This window comes from Xyrauchen texanus, chromosome 28, assembly GCF_025860055.1.
Source record: "Xyrauchen texanus isolate HMW12.3.18 chromosome 28, RBS_HiC_50CHRs, whole genome shotgun sequence".
Classification (NCBI taxonomy): domain Eukaryota; kingdom Metazoa; phylum Chordata; class Actinopteri; order Cypriniformes; family Catostomidae; genus Xyrauchen; species Xyrauchen texanus.
In genome coordinates, this window is record NC_068303.1 from 26382267 (window position 1) to 26395755 (window position 13489).

The window sequence follows — 13489 nt, forward strand, 5'->3', positions numbered from 1 at the left end:
TTCCTATCATGTTTACACACATTACTGATTAGTTAATTTTACAGTTGAAGTCAGAAGTTTACATACACCTTAGCCAAATACATTTAAACTCAGTTTTTCACAATTCCTGACATTTAACAATAGAAAACATTCCCTGTCTTAGGTCAGTTAGGATCACAACTTTATTTTAATAATGTGAAATGTCAGAATAATAGTAGAGAGAATTATTTATTTCAGCTTTTATTTATTTCATCACATTCCCAGTGGGTCAGAAGTTTACTTTGTTAGCATTTGGTAGCATTGCCTTTACATTGTTTAACTTGGGTCAAACTTTTTGGATATTCTTCCACAAGCTTCTCACAATAATTTGCTGGAATTTTGGCCCATTCCTCCGGACAGAACTGATGTAACTGAGTCAGGTTTGTAGGCCTCCTTGCTCATGCACACTTTTTCAGTTCTGCCCACAAATTTTATATCGGATTGAAGTCAGGGCTTTGTGATGGCCACTCCAATACCTTGACTTTATTGTCCTTGAGCCATTTTGCCACAACTTTAGTGGTATGCATGGGGTCATTGTCCATTTGGAAGACCCATTTAGCTTTAACTTCCTGGCTGATGTCTGAGATGTTGCTTCAATATATAAACATAATTTTCCTTCCTCATGATGCCATTTATTTTGTGAAGTGCACCAGTGCAAAGCACCCCCACATAATGATGCTGCCACCCCCCCCATGCTTCGCGGTTGGGATGTCGTTCTTCGGCTTGCAAGCCTCACGCTTTTTACTCCAAACATAACAATGGTAATTATGGTCAAAAAGTTTTTATTTCATCAGACCAGAGGACATTTCTCCAAAAAGGAAAATCTTTGTCCCCATGTGAACTTGCAAATTGTAGTCTGTCTTTTTTAAGGTGGTTTTGGAGCAGCGGATTCTTTCTTGCCGAGCAGCCTTTCAGGTTATGTCGATATAGGACTCATTTTACTGTGGATATAGATACTTGTCCACCTGTTTCCTGCAGCATCTTCACAAGGTCATTTGCTGTTGTTCTGGGATTGATTTGGACTTTTTGCACCAAACTACGTTCATCTTTAGGAGACAGAATGCGTCTCTTTCCTGAGGGGTTTGATGGCTGCGTGGTCCCATGGTGTTTATACTTGCGTACTATTGTATGTACAGATGAACATGGTAGGCTACCTTCAGGTGTTTGGAAATTGCTCCCAAGTATGAACCAGACTTGTGGAGACTTTGTGTGATTCAAGCAAAGATGCAATGTTTGAAGCTAGCCCTTAAATATATATCCACAGTATACACCCCCAATTCAGAACACCTCCTATCAGGAGCTAACTGTCTAAAGGCTTGACATAATTTTTTGTAATTTTCCAAGATCCCTGTCTGCATAGCCTATAGCGGCGCCGTTTTGCGGTCCGTTCTGCATAACGTGGCGACTCATTTTTGCTTATCATCACGACCCTTTCGGCATGTTTCGCAGATGACCCACTGGCCCGCTCGGTTCACCCGCTGGCCAGTCCGCCCCTGATCGGCCGGAAAATGCCCGGTATGCCAGATTTCCAGTCCAGCCCTGCTGGCGCACTGGCTGCTGTCTCATCCAGGTGGATGCTACAAGTTGGTGATGGTTGAGGAGATTCCCCTGTTCACTATATAAAGCGTTTTGAGTGTAGTGTCAGAAAACCAAACCACTAAATTCATTCAACTTAGTTGTAATTTTGGTTATAACTTTACACAGTAAAGATTTAACAAGCTATTTTAACACACACAAAATCTTTTAAAAATGCATATGGTTTACATTTTGTGGCAATACTTTTTAAAAAGTGAGTATCACACTTTTACTGTTTGGCCCCATTCACTTCCGTTGTAAATGCTTCACTGTAACTTAGATTTTTGCTTCTTTTTTTTTTTTTTTTAAGAAAATGAAGGACGAGTCGAAATACATTTTTGTGGTAATCAACATTCTGCCATAAATGCTGACGATTGATCTTAACATGAATTGAACCCGGAATGTTCGTTTAAAGACTGGCCTTCATGCTGCTGTTTGTATATAGTTTACCAATTGATTTGTTGTTTTTTCATGCTCTGACATCCTTTTTCCACCCTCTTCAATATATCTGCCTCAATAAAGCAGAAAAACGGTTTGCATAGATTAGCATTCTCATCGGCTTGACGCATATTGAGCCGCCTAACTAGACTAAGTATTTCTGGACACGCGAAACGCGCGCGTTTCTTCTCAGCTCATTTGCACACAAAAAAAAGAAAAAGAAAAGAAGAAGCTGTCTACGAAGCTCACTTGGTTATGAGGCATATTCAGAATGTGAGGCAATTTTTCCTTTCGCTCATTCATAGTCAAAGCAAACAGAAGTGCAGTGATCACATGATCGTGTGTGGTCTTGAAACGCGCGTGCTGTATCATCATTCACGAGCTGTTCTCTGCTGTACTGTCGTTTCTGTATGGTTATGGGCGAAGTGTGCCCAAGTTCTTAAACAATATTTGAAGGTAAGAATTTCGCTGATTTAATATTTATATATAAAAATCATAATTACCTTTACATAACGAGAAGGGGTTTTTATCATTGTGCAGCAGACGCAATGTTGCGTAAATATATATAGGCTATTACACGAATGCTGAAACAACGTGATATTTGCATGTGTGTTTTACTTATTTAAATAGAATTGGCTCGTGTGTTTTAATGACTTGGAGTGTTAAATTAAAGTCAAATACTACAAGGGTCAGTAAAAAAAAAAATAAAAATTAAAAGGTTGGTTTGATTTTCGTGCCTTGCCATTAAACAAAGGAGTCATGAATATTTAATGAAGATGTCGCTGTCATTTCGACTCGAGCAAAATATGTTTCTTTTTTTCTGTTCTGAAAAGTTTAAAGTACAATTTTTGTATTTTTATGATGTATACATAAAATTCAAATATTGAAAAATTGGTAGGCCTATTATTGTTATTGCATCTCTCCCTCTCTGTGTCTGTAAGGCATCATATCAATTCGTGTTTGAGCTTGTTTTGAAGAATCCGCCCGAAGCGTCTCACAGTAGATATGGAAAGGTCTCATACGACTGGGCATCGCCAGTTTCTTGACACTAACAATATGGGACACAGTAATAAAAGGGTTCATCTGATTCAAAAGTAGTCGTGTCTGTCTTAACACCAGTACGGTGTTTTAATGAATACAAGGAGGTCACTGAACTCAATGAAGACCAAATCCATTGAGCTTATTCCTCTGACTGTCTTTTGTCTCTGTGTCTTTGAACATGCACCATCTGTGCCAAAATAGCCAGTCCAGCTTTTCCAGGTTATTAGGTCAAGTGCATTACTTGCACTAATTGCCCAATCCTCTGTAGAGTTCAAGGTCAGGGCTTTACCCAATTAAATAATCGAGAATGGGAGTGTCGCCTAGTCAGCTAATATATATTGCAGAAACATATAGGTGGGTGCTTTAGTGGTCACTCTTGCTTCATTTTCTAAAACGTATTTCCCAATAAATATGCATGCCTCATTTTGGTTTTATCTGCCACCCATTTTTGTTTGATCTGCAAAAGCAAATTGCTGCACTAACCACTGGGTTTATTTAGTTCATTTTGCAACAAATGTGGTTTCCTGAAACATGTTTCCTTTAACACGTTTACCTGTCGTCGTCTCAATCATCTGTACCAAGTGAGACACTTGTTTTCCTCTGTCTCTGCACTCCCATGAATTATGATAAATATTTCAGTGGCCATCTCGTCTAGCTGGGGCAAAAGTAGGGAGTGGTGCATTGGTCGTGTATAGGGGGTGTTTAACAGTGTCTGGGTAGCATTACTGATACTCTTACAGTGTCGTGTCATTAGATTTGACTGTGATTTAGGTTGGTTTGTCAATCTCCTGGCCTGTGATGTCAACACAAAGGCAAAATGCCTGTTTGTTACGAAGTGCAAACGTAATTGCATAGTTTTCCAACCAATTATGTGATTCCATGCGTGTTGGACATGTTTAATTGTTTAAATTGGTTACATCTGAATCATGATTTAAATCCTGGTGTGAATTATGGGGTGTATTGAGGGGGTCATAGAGACCCCTGGAAAGCTAATTTGAAAATCATGTTGAAATCATGTGATTAAATAAATACGACTTATAGGTGTTTCGCCAAACATTATTATATACTCGGGTCTTTAGAGATCCAGCATGAATATATCTATCACAAATGGAACTACAAAATGTCCAGATAGTGTCACATTTTCAAAACATTTAAAAATAATAGAATGGAATATATTCTAATACAATAACACACAAGCTACAAATAAATTGTCACACAACTTATAATATTTATGTGTATGTACACACACATATGGGATACTGACAATTCACCATTGTCAAACAGAAAGTCAACATGATATAGTAGTAATTTGTATCAGTATAGTACTCATTTGACTTGTTTAAATAAAAACCACGATTTTGTATTTGTTTCAAACAGATACATTTTGTATTAGTATTCTAATTATGATCTCTTTTTTTTCTACTCAAAATGAAGGGTTTACTGCATCTACTGTAAAAGAAATACCACCATTGATATATAGATTGTGGTCTTTTTTAGATTAAATGCTATTTTATAAAGCTTGTGTTTAGTGTGAAAAACAAGCCTATGGCAATGTTAATGTTTAGAATCAAAAGGGAGGAGCTGTATATCTACTGTACTCAACCGGGTCTATTTTGACCAGCATGGTCAAACAGAATGGTTATATAAAGCTGAAGTTTGTAAGTGTTAAAATACTGTCTCCTATCCCAGACTAATATGTGGAGAAAACGGCACACTAGCCATTTGGTAGATCTCCCCGAAAAATATCCCTTTTGTTTGAGCTTACCGACTGCCCAACATACACTCACTGAGCACTTTATTAGGAACACTATGGTCCTAATAAAGTGCCCGACATGATCTTCTACTGTTGTAGCCCATCCGCCACAAGGTTCGACATGTTATGCATTCTGAGATGCTATTCTACTTACAATTGTACAGAGCGGTTATCTGAGTTACTATAGCTTTCTGTCAGATCGAACCAGTCTGTCCAATCTCTTTTGACCTGTCTCATCTACAAGGTGTTTCTGTCTTCAGGACTGCCAATCACTGGATGGTTTTTTTTTTTTTGGCACCATTCTGAGAAAACTCTAGAAACTGTTGTGTACAAAAATCTCAGGAGATCAGCAGTTACAGAAATACTCAAATTTTTCCCCAATCTGATGGTACCGCACGTTTGGCAGATTCGATAATCCCATGGATAAGTAGGTGTACAGTTGTTCCTACTAAAGTGCTCAGTGAGTGTATCAATACTGACTAAACTAATGGTGTGAGTTTTGTGTGGGACTGTTTGTTTGATCAATGGCATATGGTGGGTGTACTGGGAATGTTTTTCGAAAACAATTTCATATGGTGCCGCTAGTGGCACATAAATTACACTATTCTGTTTTAATTTTTTATCACCCCTCATTCTAATTTTTCCATCTTTTATTCTTGCCCCCAGAAATGATGCATGAACCCACGGTAGCCCAGAGCATTTTGGTGACCATGAATCAGAGTGGGAAAGACCCCTGCGAAATACCATTTAAGGAGGACCGCATTCCTTTAATGGTGCTGTACATCTTGGTTTTTGTCATCGGTCTTCCAGCCAACATTGCCACAGTCTACCTCACCCTCCACCAGGTCTGTCGCAAGAATGTCCTCGGCATCTACCTGCTAAGTCTGTCCTTGTGCGATCTCACCTACCTCTTCACGCTACCTATGTGGGCTGTGTACGTCAACAGAGACCACATATGGCCCTGGTCCTCTATGGCTTGTAAAGTGACTGGCTTTGTCTTTTTCACCAACATGTACATCAGCATATTTCTGCTCTGCTGTGTGTCCATTGACCGCTACGTGGCGGTGGTCTATGCCATTGAATCTCGGGGTCTTCGTCAGAGAAGGATTGCCGCTCTTGTAGCTTTTTCCATCTACATAGTGGTGGGCTTGGTCCATGTTCCAGTCTTTATAATGCGTGAGGGGAATGCCGCCGAGGGCAGTCAACGCTGCTTTGAGCCCGGCCAGAGCACTGCAACAGTTACAGGATTCAACTATGCTCGTTTTTGCATTGGCTTTTGTGCTCCACTGGCCATCCTGATCTTCACCAACAGGGCCATTCTTGCCAATGTGAGGGCCAGCACAGGACTCCAACCACATCAGAAAGAGCGAGTGCGCTACCTTGCTGTGGCAGTGGTGATGCTGTTTTTGATCTGTTTCTCTCCATACCACATTATCTTGCTCATACGCGCCATTACCTTCCATTTCCCCAAGCTGCAGGATGAATGTCAATTTCAAGAGCGCATCTACATACCTTACAAAATCTCTCTGGGCCTGTCCACTTTCAACAGCGCCTTTAATCCCATTCTCTATGTGCTCTCCAGCAATAATATCCGTAAGGAGATAAGAAATGGCATGGCAGCACTGTGTAACAGAGTCATCTTGGGTCAGCGCTTGACACAGAGTAGCCAGCACAACATGCACAGTTCCAAAAGCAATTCAGACCACATCCCCACAAAGGGGGATGAAATGAGGACAGCTTGTCTTAGCCCAAGCTAAAACTGTAAAGGCATTAGACATTGGTACTCATTTTATTAAAGTGCTATCACTTGGAACTGAAAAATTTAATAATTTTGTTTTGTATAAACAACAGTAAATGGAGTAATCATTCAGCAGCTGCAAATGAGACAAAGATCTTGCAAAAAGTGAATTTCCTGTCATTTTATTTTGTGTTTAAGACTGAAAGGATCTCTGTGGTATTTTAAATCTTCTCTGCTATTTCAGGTCACAGATTGTTTCCTTCAAACTGTTTGAGCTTTTGAATATCTTACATTTGACGTCTGTATACAGGATTTTAAATGTAAGATGAGAATCTCTAGACCATATTTATAGGTTCAAAATAGTCTTGCAGAGCTATTGGCCTTGACTATTAGCATAAAGTCTGGTCCACTTTGCAGCTAATTCTGGCAAAGAACCACTCACAACTGATAGGAAGTGGCCATCTGACCGACATGTTAAATGGCCAACCGCAGTTGGTTTAATTTTTATGTCGTTGTTTTTACAGGGTGAGTTAGTGAACTTGACAATTCACTAGCATTCAAATAATGCCACAGAATAATACAAATTTGGTCCACATGTGAATGTTCACAAAACACGGAAATCAAAAAAATATGCGGAATGTGATTGACAAATTATTGTCACCAATTGTAATCTAAATTAGTACCTACCTATTAATGCTCAGACATTTGTTGATATTGCTACCACAGTAAGTTCCTAAAAACATAACTATTCTAGTTCTTCCTCAAAGGTGCTCATTAGGCTTGGGATTGATGCCTAATGGTATTTTTTATATATCTTTTTACACATCGATATTTATCGATATATATTGGGATTTTTTTTTTTCAGATATAAATTTGGCTGCTCGTTACACAATTGTCTTTATCTTTTAAAAAAAAAATTCTCAACACAAATTTGGTGAAGTGTGAGCAGCAGGATTAATTAAAGGGACACCAGACGTGTCTGGCAGATGTGTTCTAAAATTCTAAACAAATATTTTCTAGGGGTATGCACACGCCACCAATGCGCAGCCCCAAAATTCTGCAGTGCAATGGAGCGCATTCAAATCATAATCAAAGGACTACGATTATTTACTCTAGTCATTACTGGATGATATATTGTGTATATGTATCTTTCATATAACCTACACAATGTATTTTCAATTACAAGTATGCATTTTGTGGATTGAAGGCTTGAATAAAATACATATTCAAGGCTACATATATAGAAATTTCATAATAAATGTCACCATTTTTAAGCGTTTCATTTTCACAGTTACACCAGTTTCATACACTAACCTGCAAACTCATCAACATCACTTTGTTAATAAAAAGTACAAAAACCTTTGTAACTTTGGACCACCAAGCTCGTCGTGTGTGTATGTGTGTGTGTGTGTGTGTGTGTGTGTGTGTGTGTGTGTGTGTGTGTGTGTGTGAACGTGACCATGACCATGACCAGCTTCAGTAAATGTTCTCCCCTTTTCTCCCCAATATGGAATTCCCAATGCACTCTAATTGCTCGTGGTGGCATAGTGATTCGCCTCAATCTGGGTGAGTTTACTCTGCGTCAATCTGTGCATCTTATCACGTGGTTTGTTGAGAATGTTGCCACGGAGACGTATCGCACATGGAGGCCCACGCTATTCTCCGTGGCATCCATGCACAACTCACAACGCACTAGTCAGCCTCTTTACTTTCTGAGCTACCCAGGCTAACCAGATTGTTAAACAGAGGCCAACAGAGTGAATTGGAAAGCGAACAAATTAGTTTTTAAATATCAGCTAAATTGTATATATCAATGCCTAAATAATGTATTGTTAAAGTAACGTCCTGATCATTAATCAATATATCAATATTTCATGACATCCCTAGTGCTCATTGTAGCATGTAGCATTGTAGCTACATCAAACATGAGATTGTTTCCAGTTGAACGGCTTATAACCTGTGCACCATGACTCCCGGAAGTTGAGTAAAACCATTGTCAACTAATTTAATGAAACTGCAGTGTGTTTTTTAAAGTAATGTTTATGTTGAATGGCATGCCTTTTGAGTGTTGACTGTGTTGTTTCGATGGAAGTTTTTCATATTTTCTCAACAGTTTAATATAATTTTCTGAAATTGTTTTGCTATATGATGAATTTGATGTTTTGTGTGCATGGGTTTTTAATGAATGTCACAACGAATCATGAACAACATTTTATGAACGTCTACAGTAATATATGGCTGAACATCTACTGTATTTTGTGTGTAAAAAGCTTTTTTTTAATTTTATTTTGAAGTCAATTAAATCTATTAAAAATAAGACTTTCATAATGTGCAGTCATGCTTTTTTCGTTACATTACACTACATAAATGTAACCCATACAGAAATAAGATAAATGGAAATACATGTAAAACAGATATATAATTTGTGTCCATAATTTTCACTTATAAAATGTAACATTCTTGTTCATATAAAAACATATATTTCAAGTTTTCCCAAATAATATTGGAATTTGAATATATTATGGCCATATATCAGATATAAGTTATAAAGTTGTTAATAAAGCATTACATTATGAAATTGTTGGTCTTTTTTGTCATTCTATGGCCAAAAGGTTCAAATTTGTCTCTCTCACCTCATTTGATATCATCTCTAATGTGCTGACCTCTTTAGGTTTATGGAATCTGTGTGGTATTTTATGCAAGCTTGACAGATACATAAAAAAACACGTAGACAATTTTGGTGAATTCAGTTTGGTAAAATTATGAGAAACTGTAATGCAACATCCTACCCCAGTCACCTGAACATGTGTCTTTTATGCAAAAACATTACAAGCCAGACAAGCACGTGGTCATATGTTATGTCTTCTGTCTCCTTCCATAGGAAACTTACTGAATAATTAACCTAATAGCTGACCAAGATGGGCTCCTAATTGGCCCCCTAATGAATCATTAAGTTGCCCACACCTGTCCCCAACCAACAGGAAACATTTACCCCAATTGTACCCGCCCCTTGTGTAAAGCATTAGGCATCTGTCTGAGACAGGTCTCAGACCTGTATTTTTAAATAGCCTAACACCTGACAAATGACAACTGTCCTGCTCAGTCTGTGGTCATTTGTCCATTTGGCACCACTGCTGACGTCACTACTTCAACATGGTACCAGTCACGATACTTGTTTGTTGGCAAAATAATACAGCAAGAAATGACGTAATTGTAAATTGTGTAAAAAAATGTGACTAACTTCCCTGCTGAAAACCCTCGACTTAAACTCTGTGGATGCGTTGGTTTGTCTGGGTTTTGCTGACTTTAGCAACATTTACCCTGATTTGCAATCTGTTGGCAAACTGAAAATAGACCTCGCCTTGTACATTAAAAATGGAACAGTAAAGGAAAACAAAATGTGCCCAAATGACCATGTTTTTAGCCTGATAAGACTGAGAGGATATGCATAAATAGTTTCTCCTTAGCACATCATCACAATGTATTGCAGTGTGGTCTATCTGAGCATGTGAAATGATAGCTATGTCTGTGCAATATGGTAGATACTATACTTAACACCATAGCTACACCGCATGTGTAAAAGTGAACATTGATGAGGCGAGACGGAAAATCCATTAGTTATTATTTCTTAGACAGTTTATAAATCTGGCAGTGAATTATTTGCATTGTTTGTCTATAATGGAACCCCAGAGCTGGTTGAATCTTGAATGAGCATTGCTAGTCCATTTCCTTTTGTTCTGCATTCTCTCTCGTTCTCTCTGTTTCTTTCTCTACCATAGTATCCCTCTTGATATGTTGCATGAAATGTATGAATGATTAATACAAATACAAAAAAGAGGCCCCTGCTGTCTTTAGCCTCAGAAAACATTATGTACTCTCGTTTCTCATGCCCTCGCTTTCTCCACCCTTTCTCCATCTGTGGAATTCATTGTTGTCCCGCTGGATCACTATTCGAATGCACTAAATTAAAGTAAATTAAAGATCACTATTCGAATGCACTAAATTAAAGTAAATTAAAGATCACTATTCGAATGCACTAAATGAAAGTAAATTAAAGATCACTATTCGAATGCACTAAATTAAAGTAAATTAAAGATCACTATTCGAATGCACTAAATTAAAGTAAATTAAAGATCACTATTCGAATGCACTAAATTAAAGTAAATTAAAGATCACTATTCGAATGCACTAAATTAAAGTGCCATACGGTAGAATTCTCATGTTCAGAGCAGATCAAATGTGCTTTTGTTACAAATACTGTTAATAAGGTTCGGATTTTTATTCCCATAGAGTATATAGGCAGGGAAAAAAGCATCTAACTATAACCTCTGTAAGGGGCATATTTGGAGAGCTGTTTTGAAAACATTGTTTATTTTTGCAATTCTATTCGGTGGACTAGATCATATATACTTCAGCTTCTTTCAGCAGATTTACATTGTGTAAATATACAGTATTTGGTGAATAGAGTAGATTCAAACTGTTAATGTCTCATCATGCTGTTCAATTGTAAAGTGGAGGATATGCATCTTCACAGTTCATAGTCAATTGTGGAATATTATTGCATCATAGTTGTCATGGAATATGGAGCTTGCATTTTGTGACATCATAAAGCTTGGAATTTGTGATGGAACTTTTCACGGTTATATAGGCTTTTCAGATTTCTTCAGGTTGGTCTTCGGGTGAGGATTCACTCAAGACCACTCTGGTATGAAAGTTCTGCGAGGTGATTGGGGTGGAGTGCATTAATTAGCATTTTTTTGTGATTAGAGATTTTGTAGGCAACACCATATAATGTGTACATCATGTAATCATGAAAAGATGCTTTCCTTTTGATTTACAGTAGTTCCAAGCTGCGAGAGCAGCACTTAGGATGGAACTATACCAGCTATCTGGCCCAGCTAATTGTATGTGCCCTGCAAGGTGGGATTGATATAAACATAATATATAGAGATAGTTCAAATTTTATATATATATATATATATATATATATATATATATATATATATATATATATATATATATATAATTTGAACTATCTCTATATCTATATATACTGTATACACATACTGATAAAAAAGCACATTTTAGTTCACAAATAAAACTAAGAGCATTGATTATTAAGTATAATAAGACAACGTGTTAATATGAGCTTTATTACATTTATAATATACAATGCTTAACAGTTTATTATGTATAAAGTAATGTATGTATTAGTTTATTAATTAGAGTAAGTATAAAGTGTTACCCATTACTAGTAATTAAAATAACAGTTAATCAAACCTATTAATTTAAATATTTAATATAAATTGTTAGTAGTTTTAGTAGTGCACTCTACACCATGCCATCAAGAAACTGTCTTACCCTGACATACACTCACCTAAAGGATTATTAGGAACACCTGTTCAATTACTCATTAATGCAATTATCTAATCAACCAATCACATGGCAGTTGCTTCAATGCATTTAGGGGTGTGGTCCTGGTCAAGACAATCTCCTGAACTCCAAACTGAATGTCAGAATGGGAAAGAAAGGTGATTTAAGCAATTTTGAGCGTGGCATGGTTGTTGGTGCCAGACGGGCCGGTCTGAGTATTTCACAATGTGCTCAGTTACTGGGATTTTCACGCACAACCATTTCTAGGGTTTACAAAGAATGGTGTGAAAAGGAAAAACATCCAGTATCGCGGCAGTCCTGTGGGCTGAAAATGCCTTGTTGATGCTAGAGGTCAGAGGAGAATGGGCCAACTGATTCAAGCTGATAGAAGAGCAACTTTGCCTGAAATAACCACTCGTTACAACCGAGGTATGCAGCAAAGCATTTGTGAAGCCACAACACGCACAACCTTGAGGCGGATGGGCTACAACAGCAGAAGACCCCACCGGGTACCACTCATCTCCACTACAAATAGGAAAAAGAGGCTACAATTTGCAAGAGCTCACCAAAATTGGACAGTTGAAGACTGGAAAAATGTTGCCTGGTCTGATGAGTCTCAAGTTCTGTTGAGACATTCAGATGGTAGAGTCAGAATTTGGCGTAAACAGAATGAGAACATGGATCCATCATGCCTTGTTACCACTGTGCAGGCTGGTGGTGGTGGTGTAATGGTGTGGGGGATGTTTTCTTGGCACACTTTAGGCCCCTTAGTGCCAATTGGGCATCGTTTAAATGCCACGGCCTACCTCAGCATTGTTTCTGACCATGTCCATCCCTTTATGGCCACCATGTACCCATCCTCTGATGGCTACTTCCAGCAGGATAATACACCATGTCACAAAGCTCGAATCATTTCAAATTGGTTTCTTGAACATGACAATGAGTTCACTGTACTAAAATGGCCCCCACAGTCACCAGATCTCAACCCAATAGAGCATCTTTGGGATGTGGTGGAGCAGGAGCTTCGTGCCCTGGATGTGCATCCCACAAATCTCCATCAACTGCAAGATGCTATCCTATCAATATGGGCCAACATTTCTAAAGAATGCTTTCAGCACCTTGTTGAATCAATGCCACGTAGAATTAAGGCAGTTCTGAAGGCGAAAGGGGGTCAAACACAGTATTAGTACGGTGTTCCTAATAATCATTTAGGTGAGTGTATATGTAGTAAGTTCAAATGATATTCCAACAGACCATAAAATATTATTATTATTATGAAAAATATAATTTTCTTACAACTACCACAACCACCATTACTACATTTATAGTCATTGACAACATAATAAGATCATGAAAATCCAGCGAAAATACAATTTAGTGGTGTTGAGTGCTTTGCAGTTACATTTGTAGCCAATAGAGGGGAGTGTTGTCCCACTTTCACTTTTTTTTAAACCAATATCGACGAGCAAATTACTGTATTATAGAAACTGGAAATTATTGTTTTGCAGACATGTCTGTAGTGTTTCTCCGCTGTCTCTGAAACCCCCTTGTGG

General features: G+C 37.9%; 1 protein-coding gene across 1 annotated transcript; it reads left to right on the plus strand.

The window, feature by feature from the left end:
- Positions 1-2386: 2386 nt before the first annotated feature.
- gpr132b (G protein-coupled receptor 132b) lies at positions 2387-8939 on the plus strand. The gene is made up of 2 exons (XM_052096413.1): positions 2387-2487; positions 5492-8939. The coding sequence occupies exon 2, from the start codon at positions 5494-5496 to the stop codon at positions 6580-6582; it is 1089 nt and encodes a 362-aa protein (XP_051952373.1). The 5' UTR covers positions 2387-2487; positions 5492-5493; the 3' UTR covers positions 6583-8939.
- The last annotated feature ends 4550 nt before the right edge of the window (positions 8940-13489 follow it).

What these genes read in the sequence shown, in the direction of transcription:
- gpr132b (XM_052096413.1), top strand. Translation starts at nt 5,494, where the DNA reads ATGATGCATGAACCCACGGTAGCCCAGAGCATTTTGGTGACCATGAAT.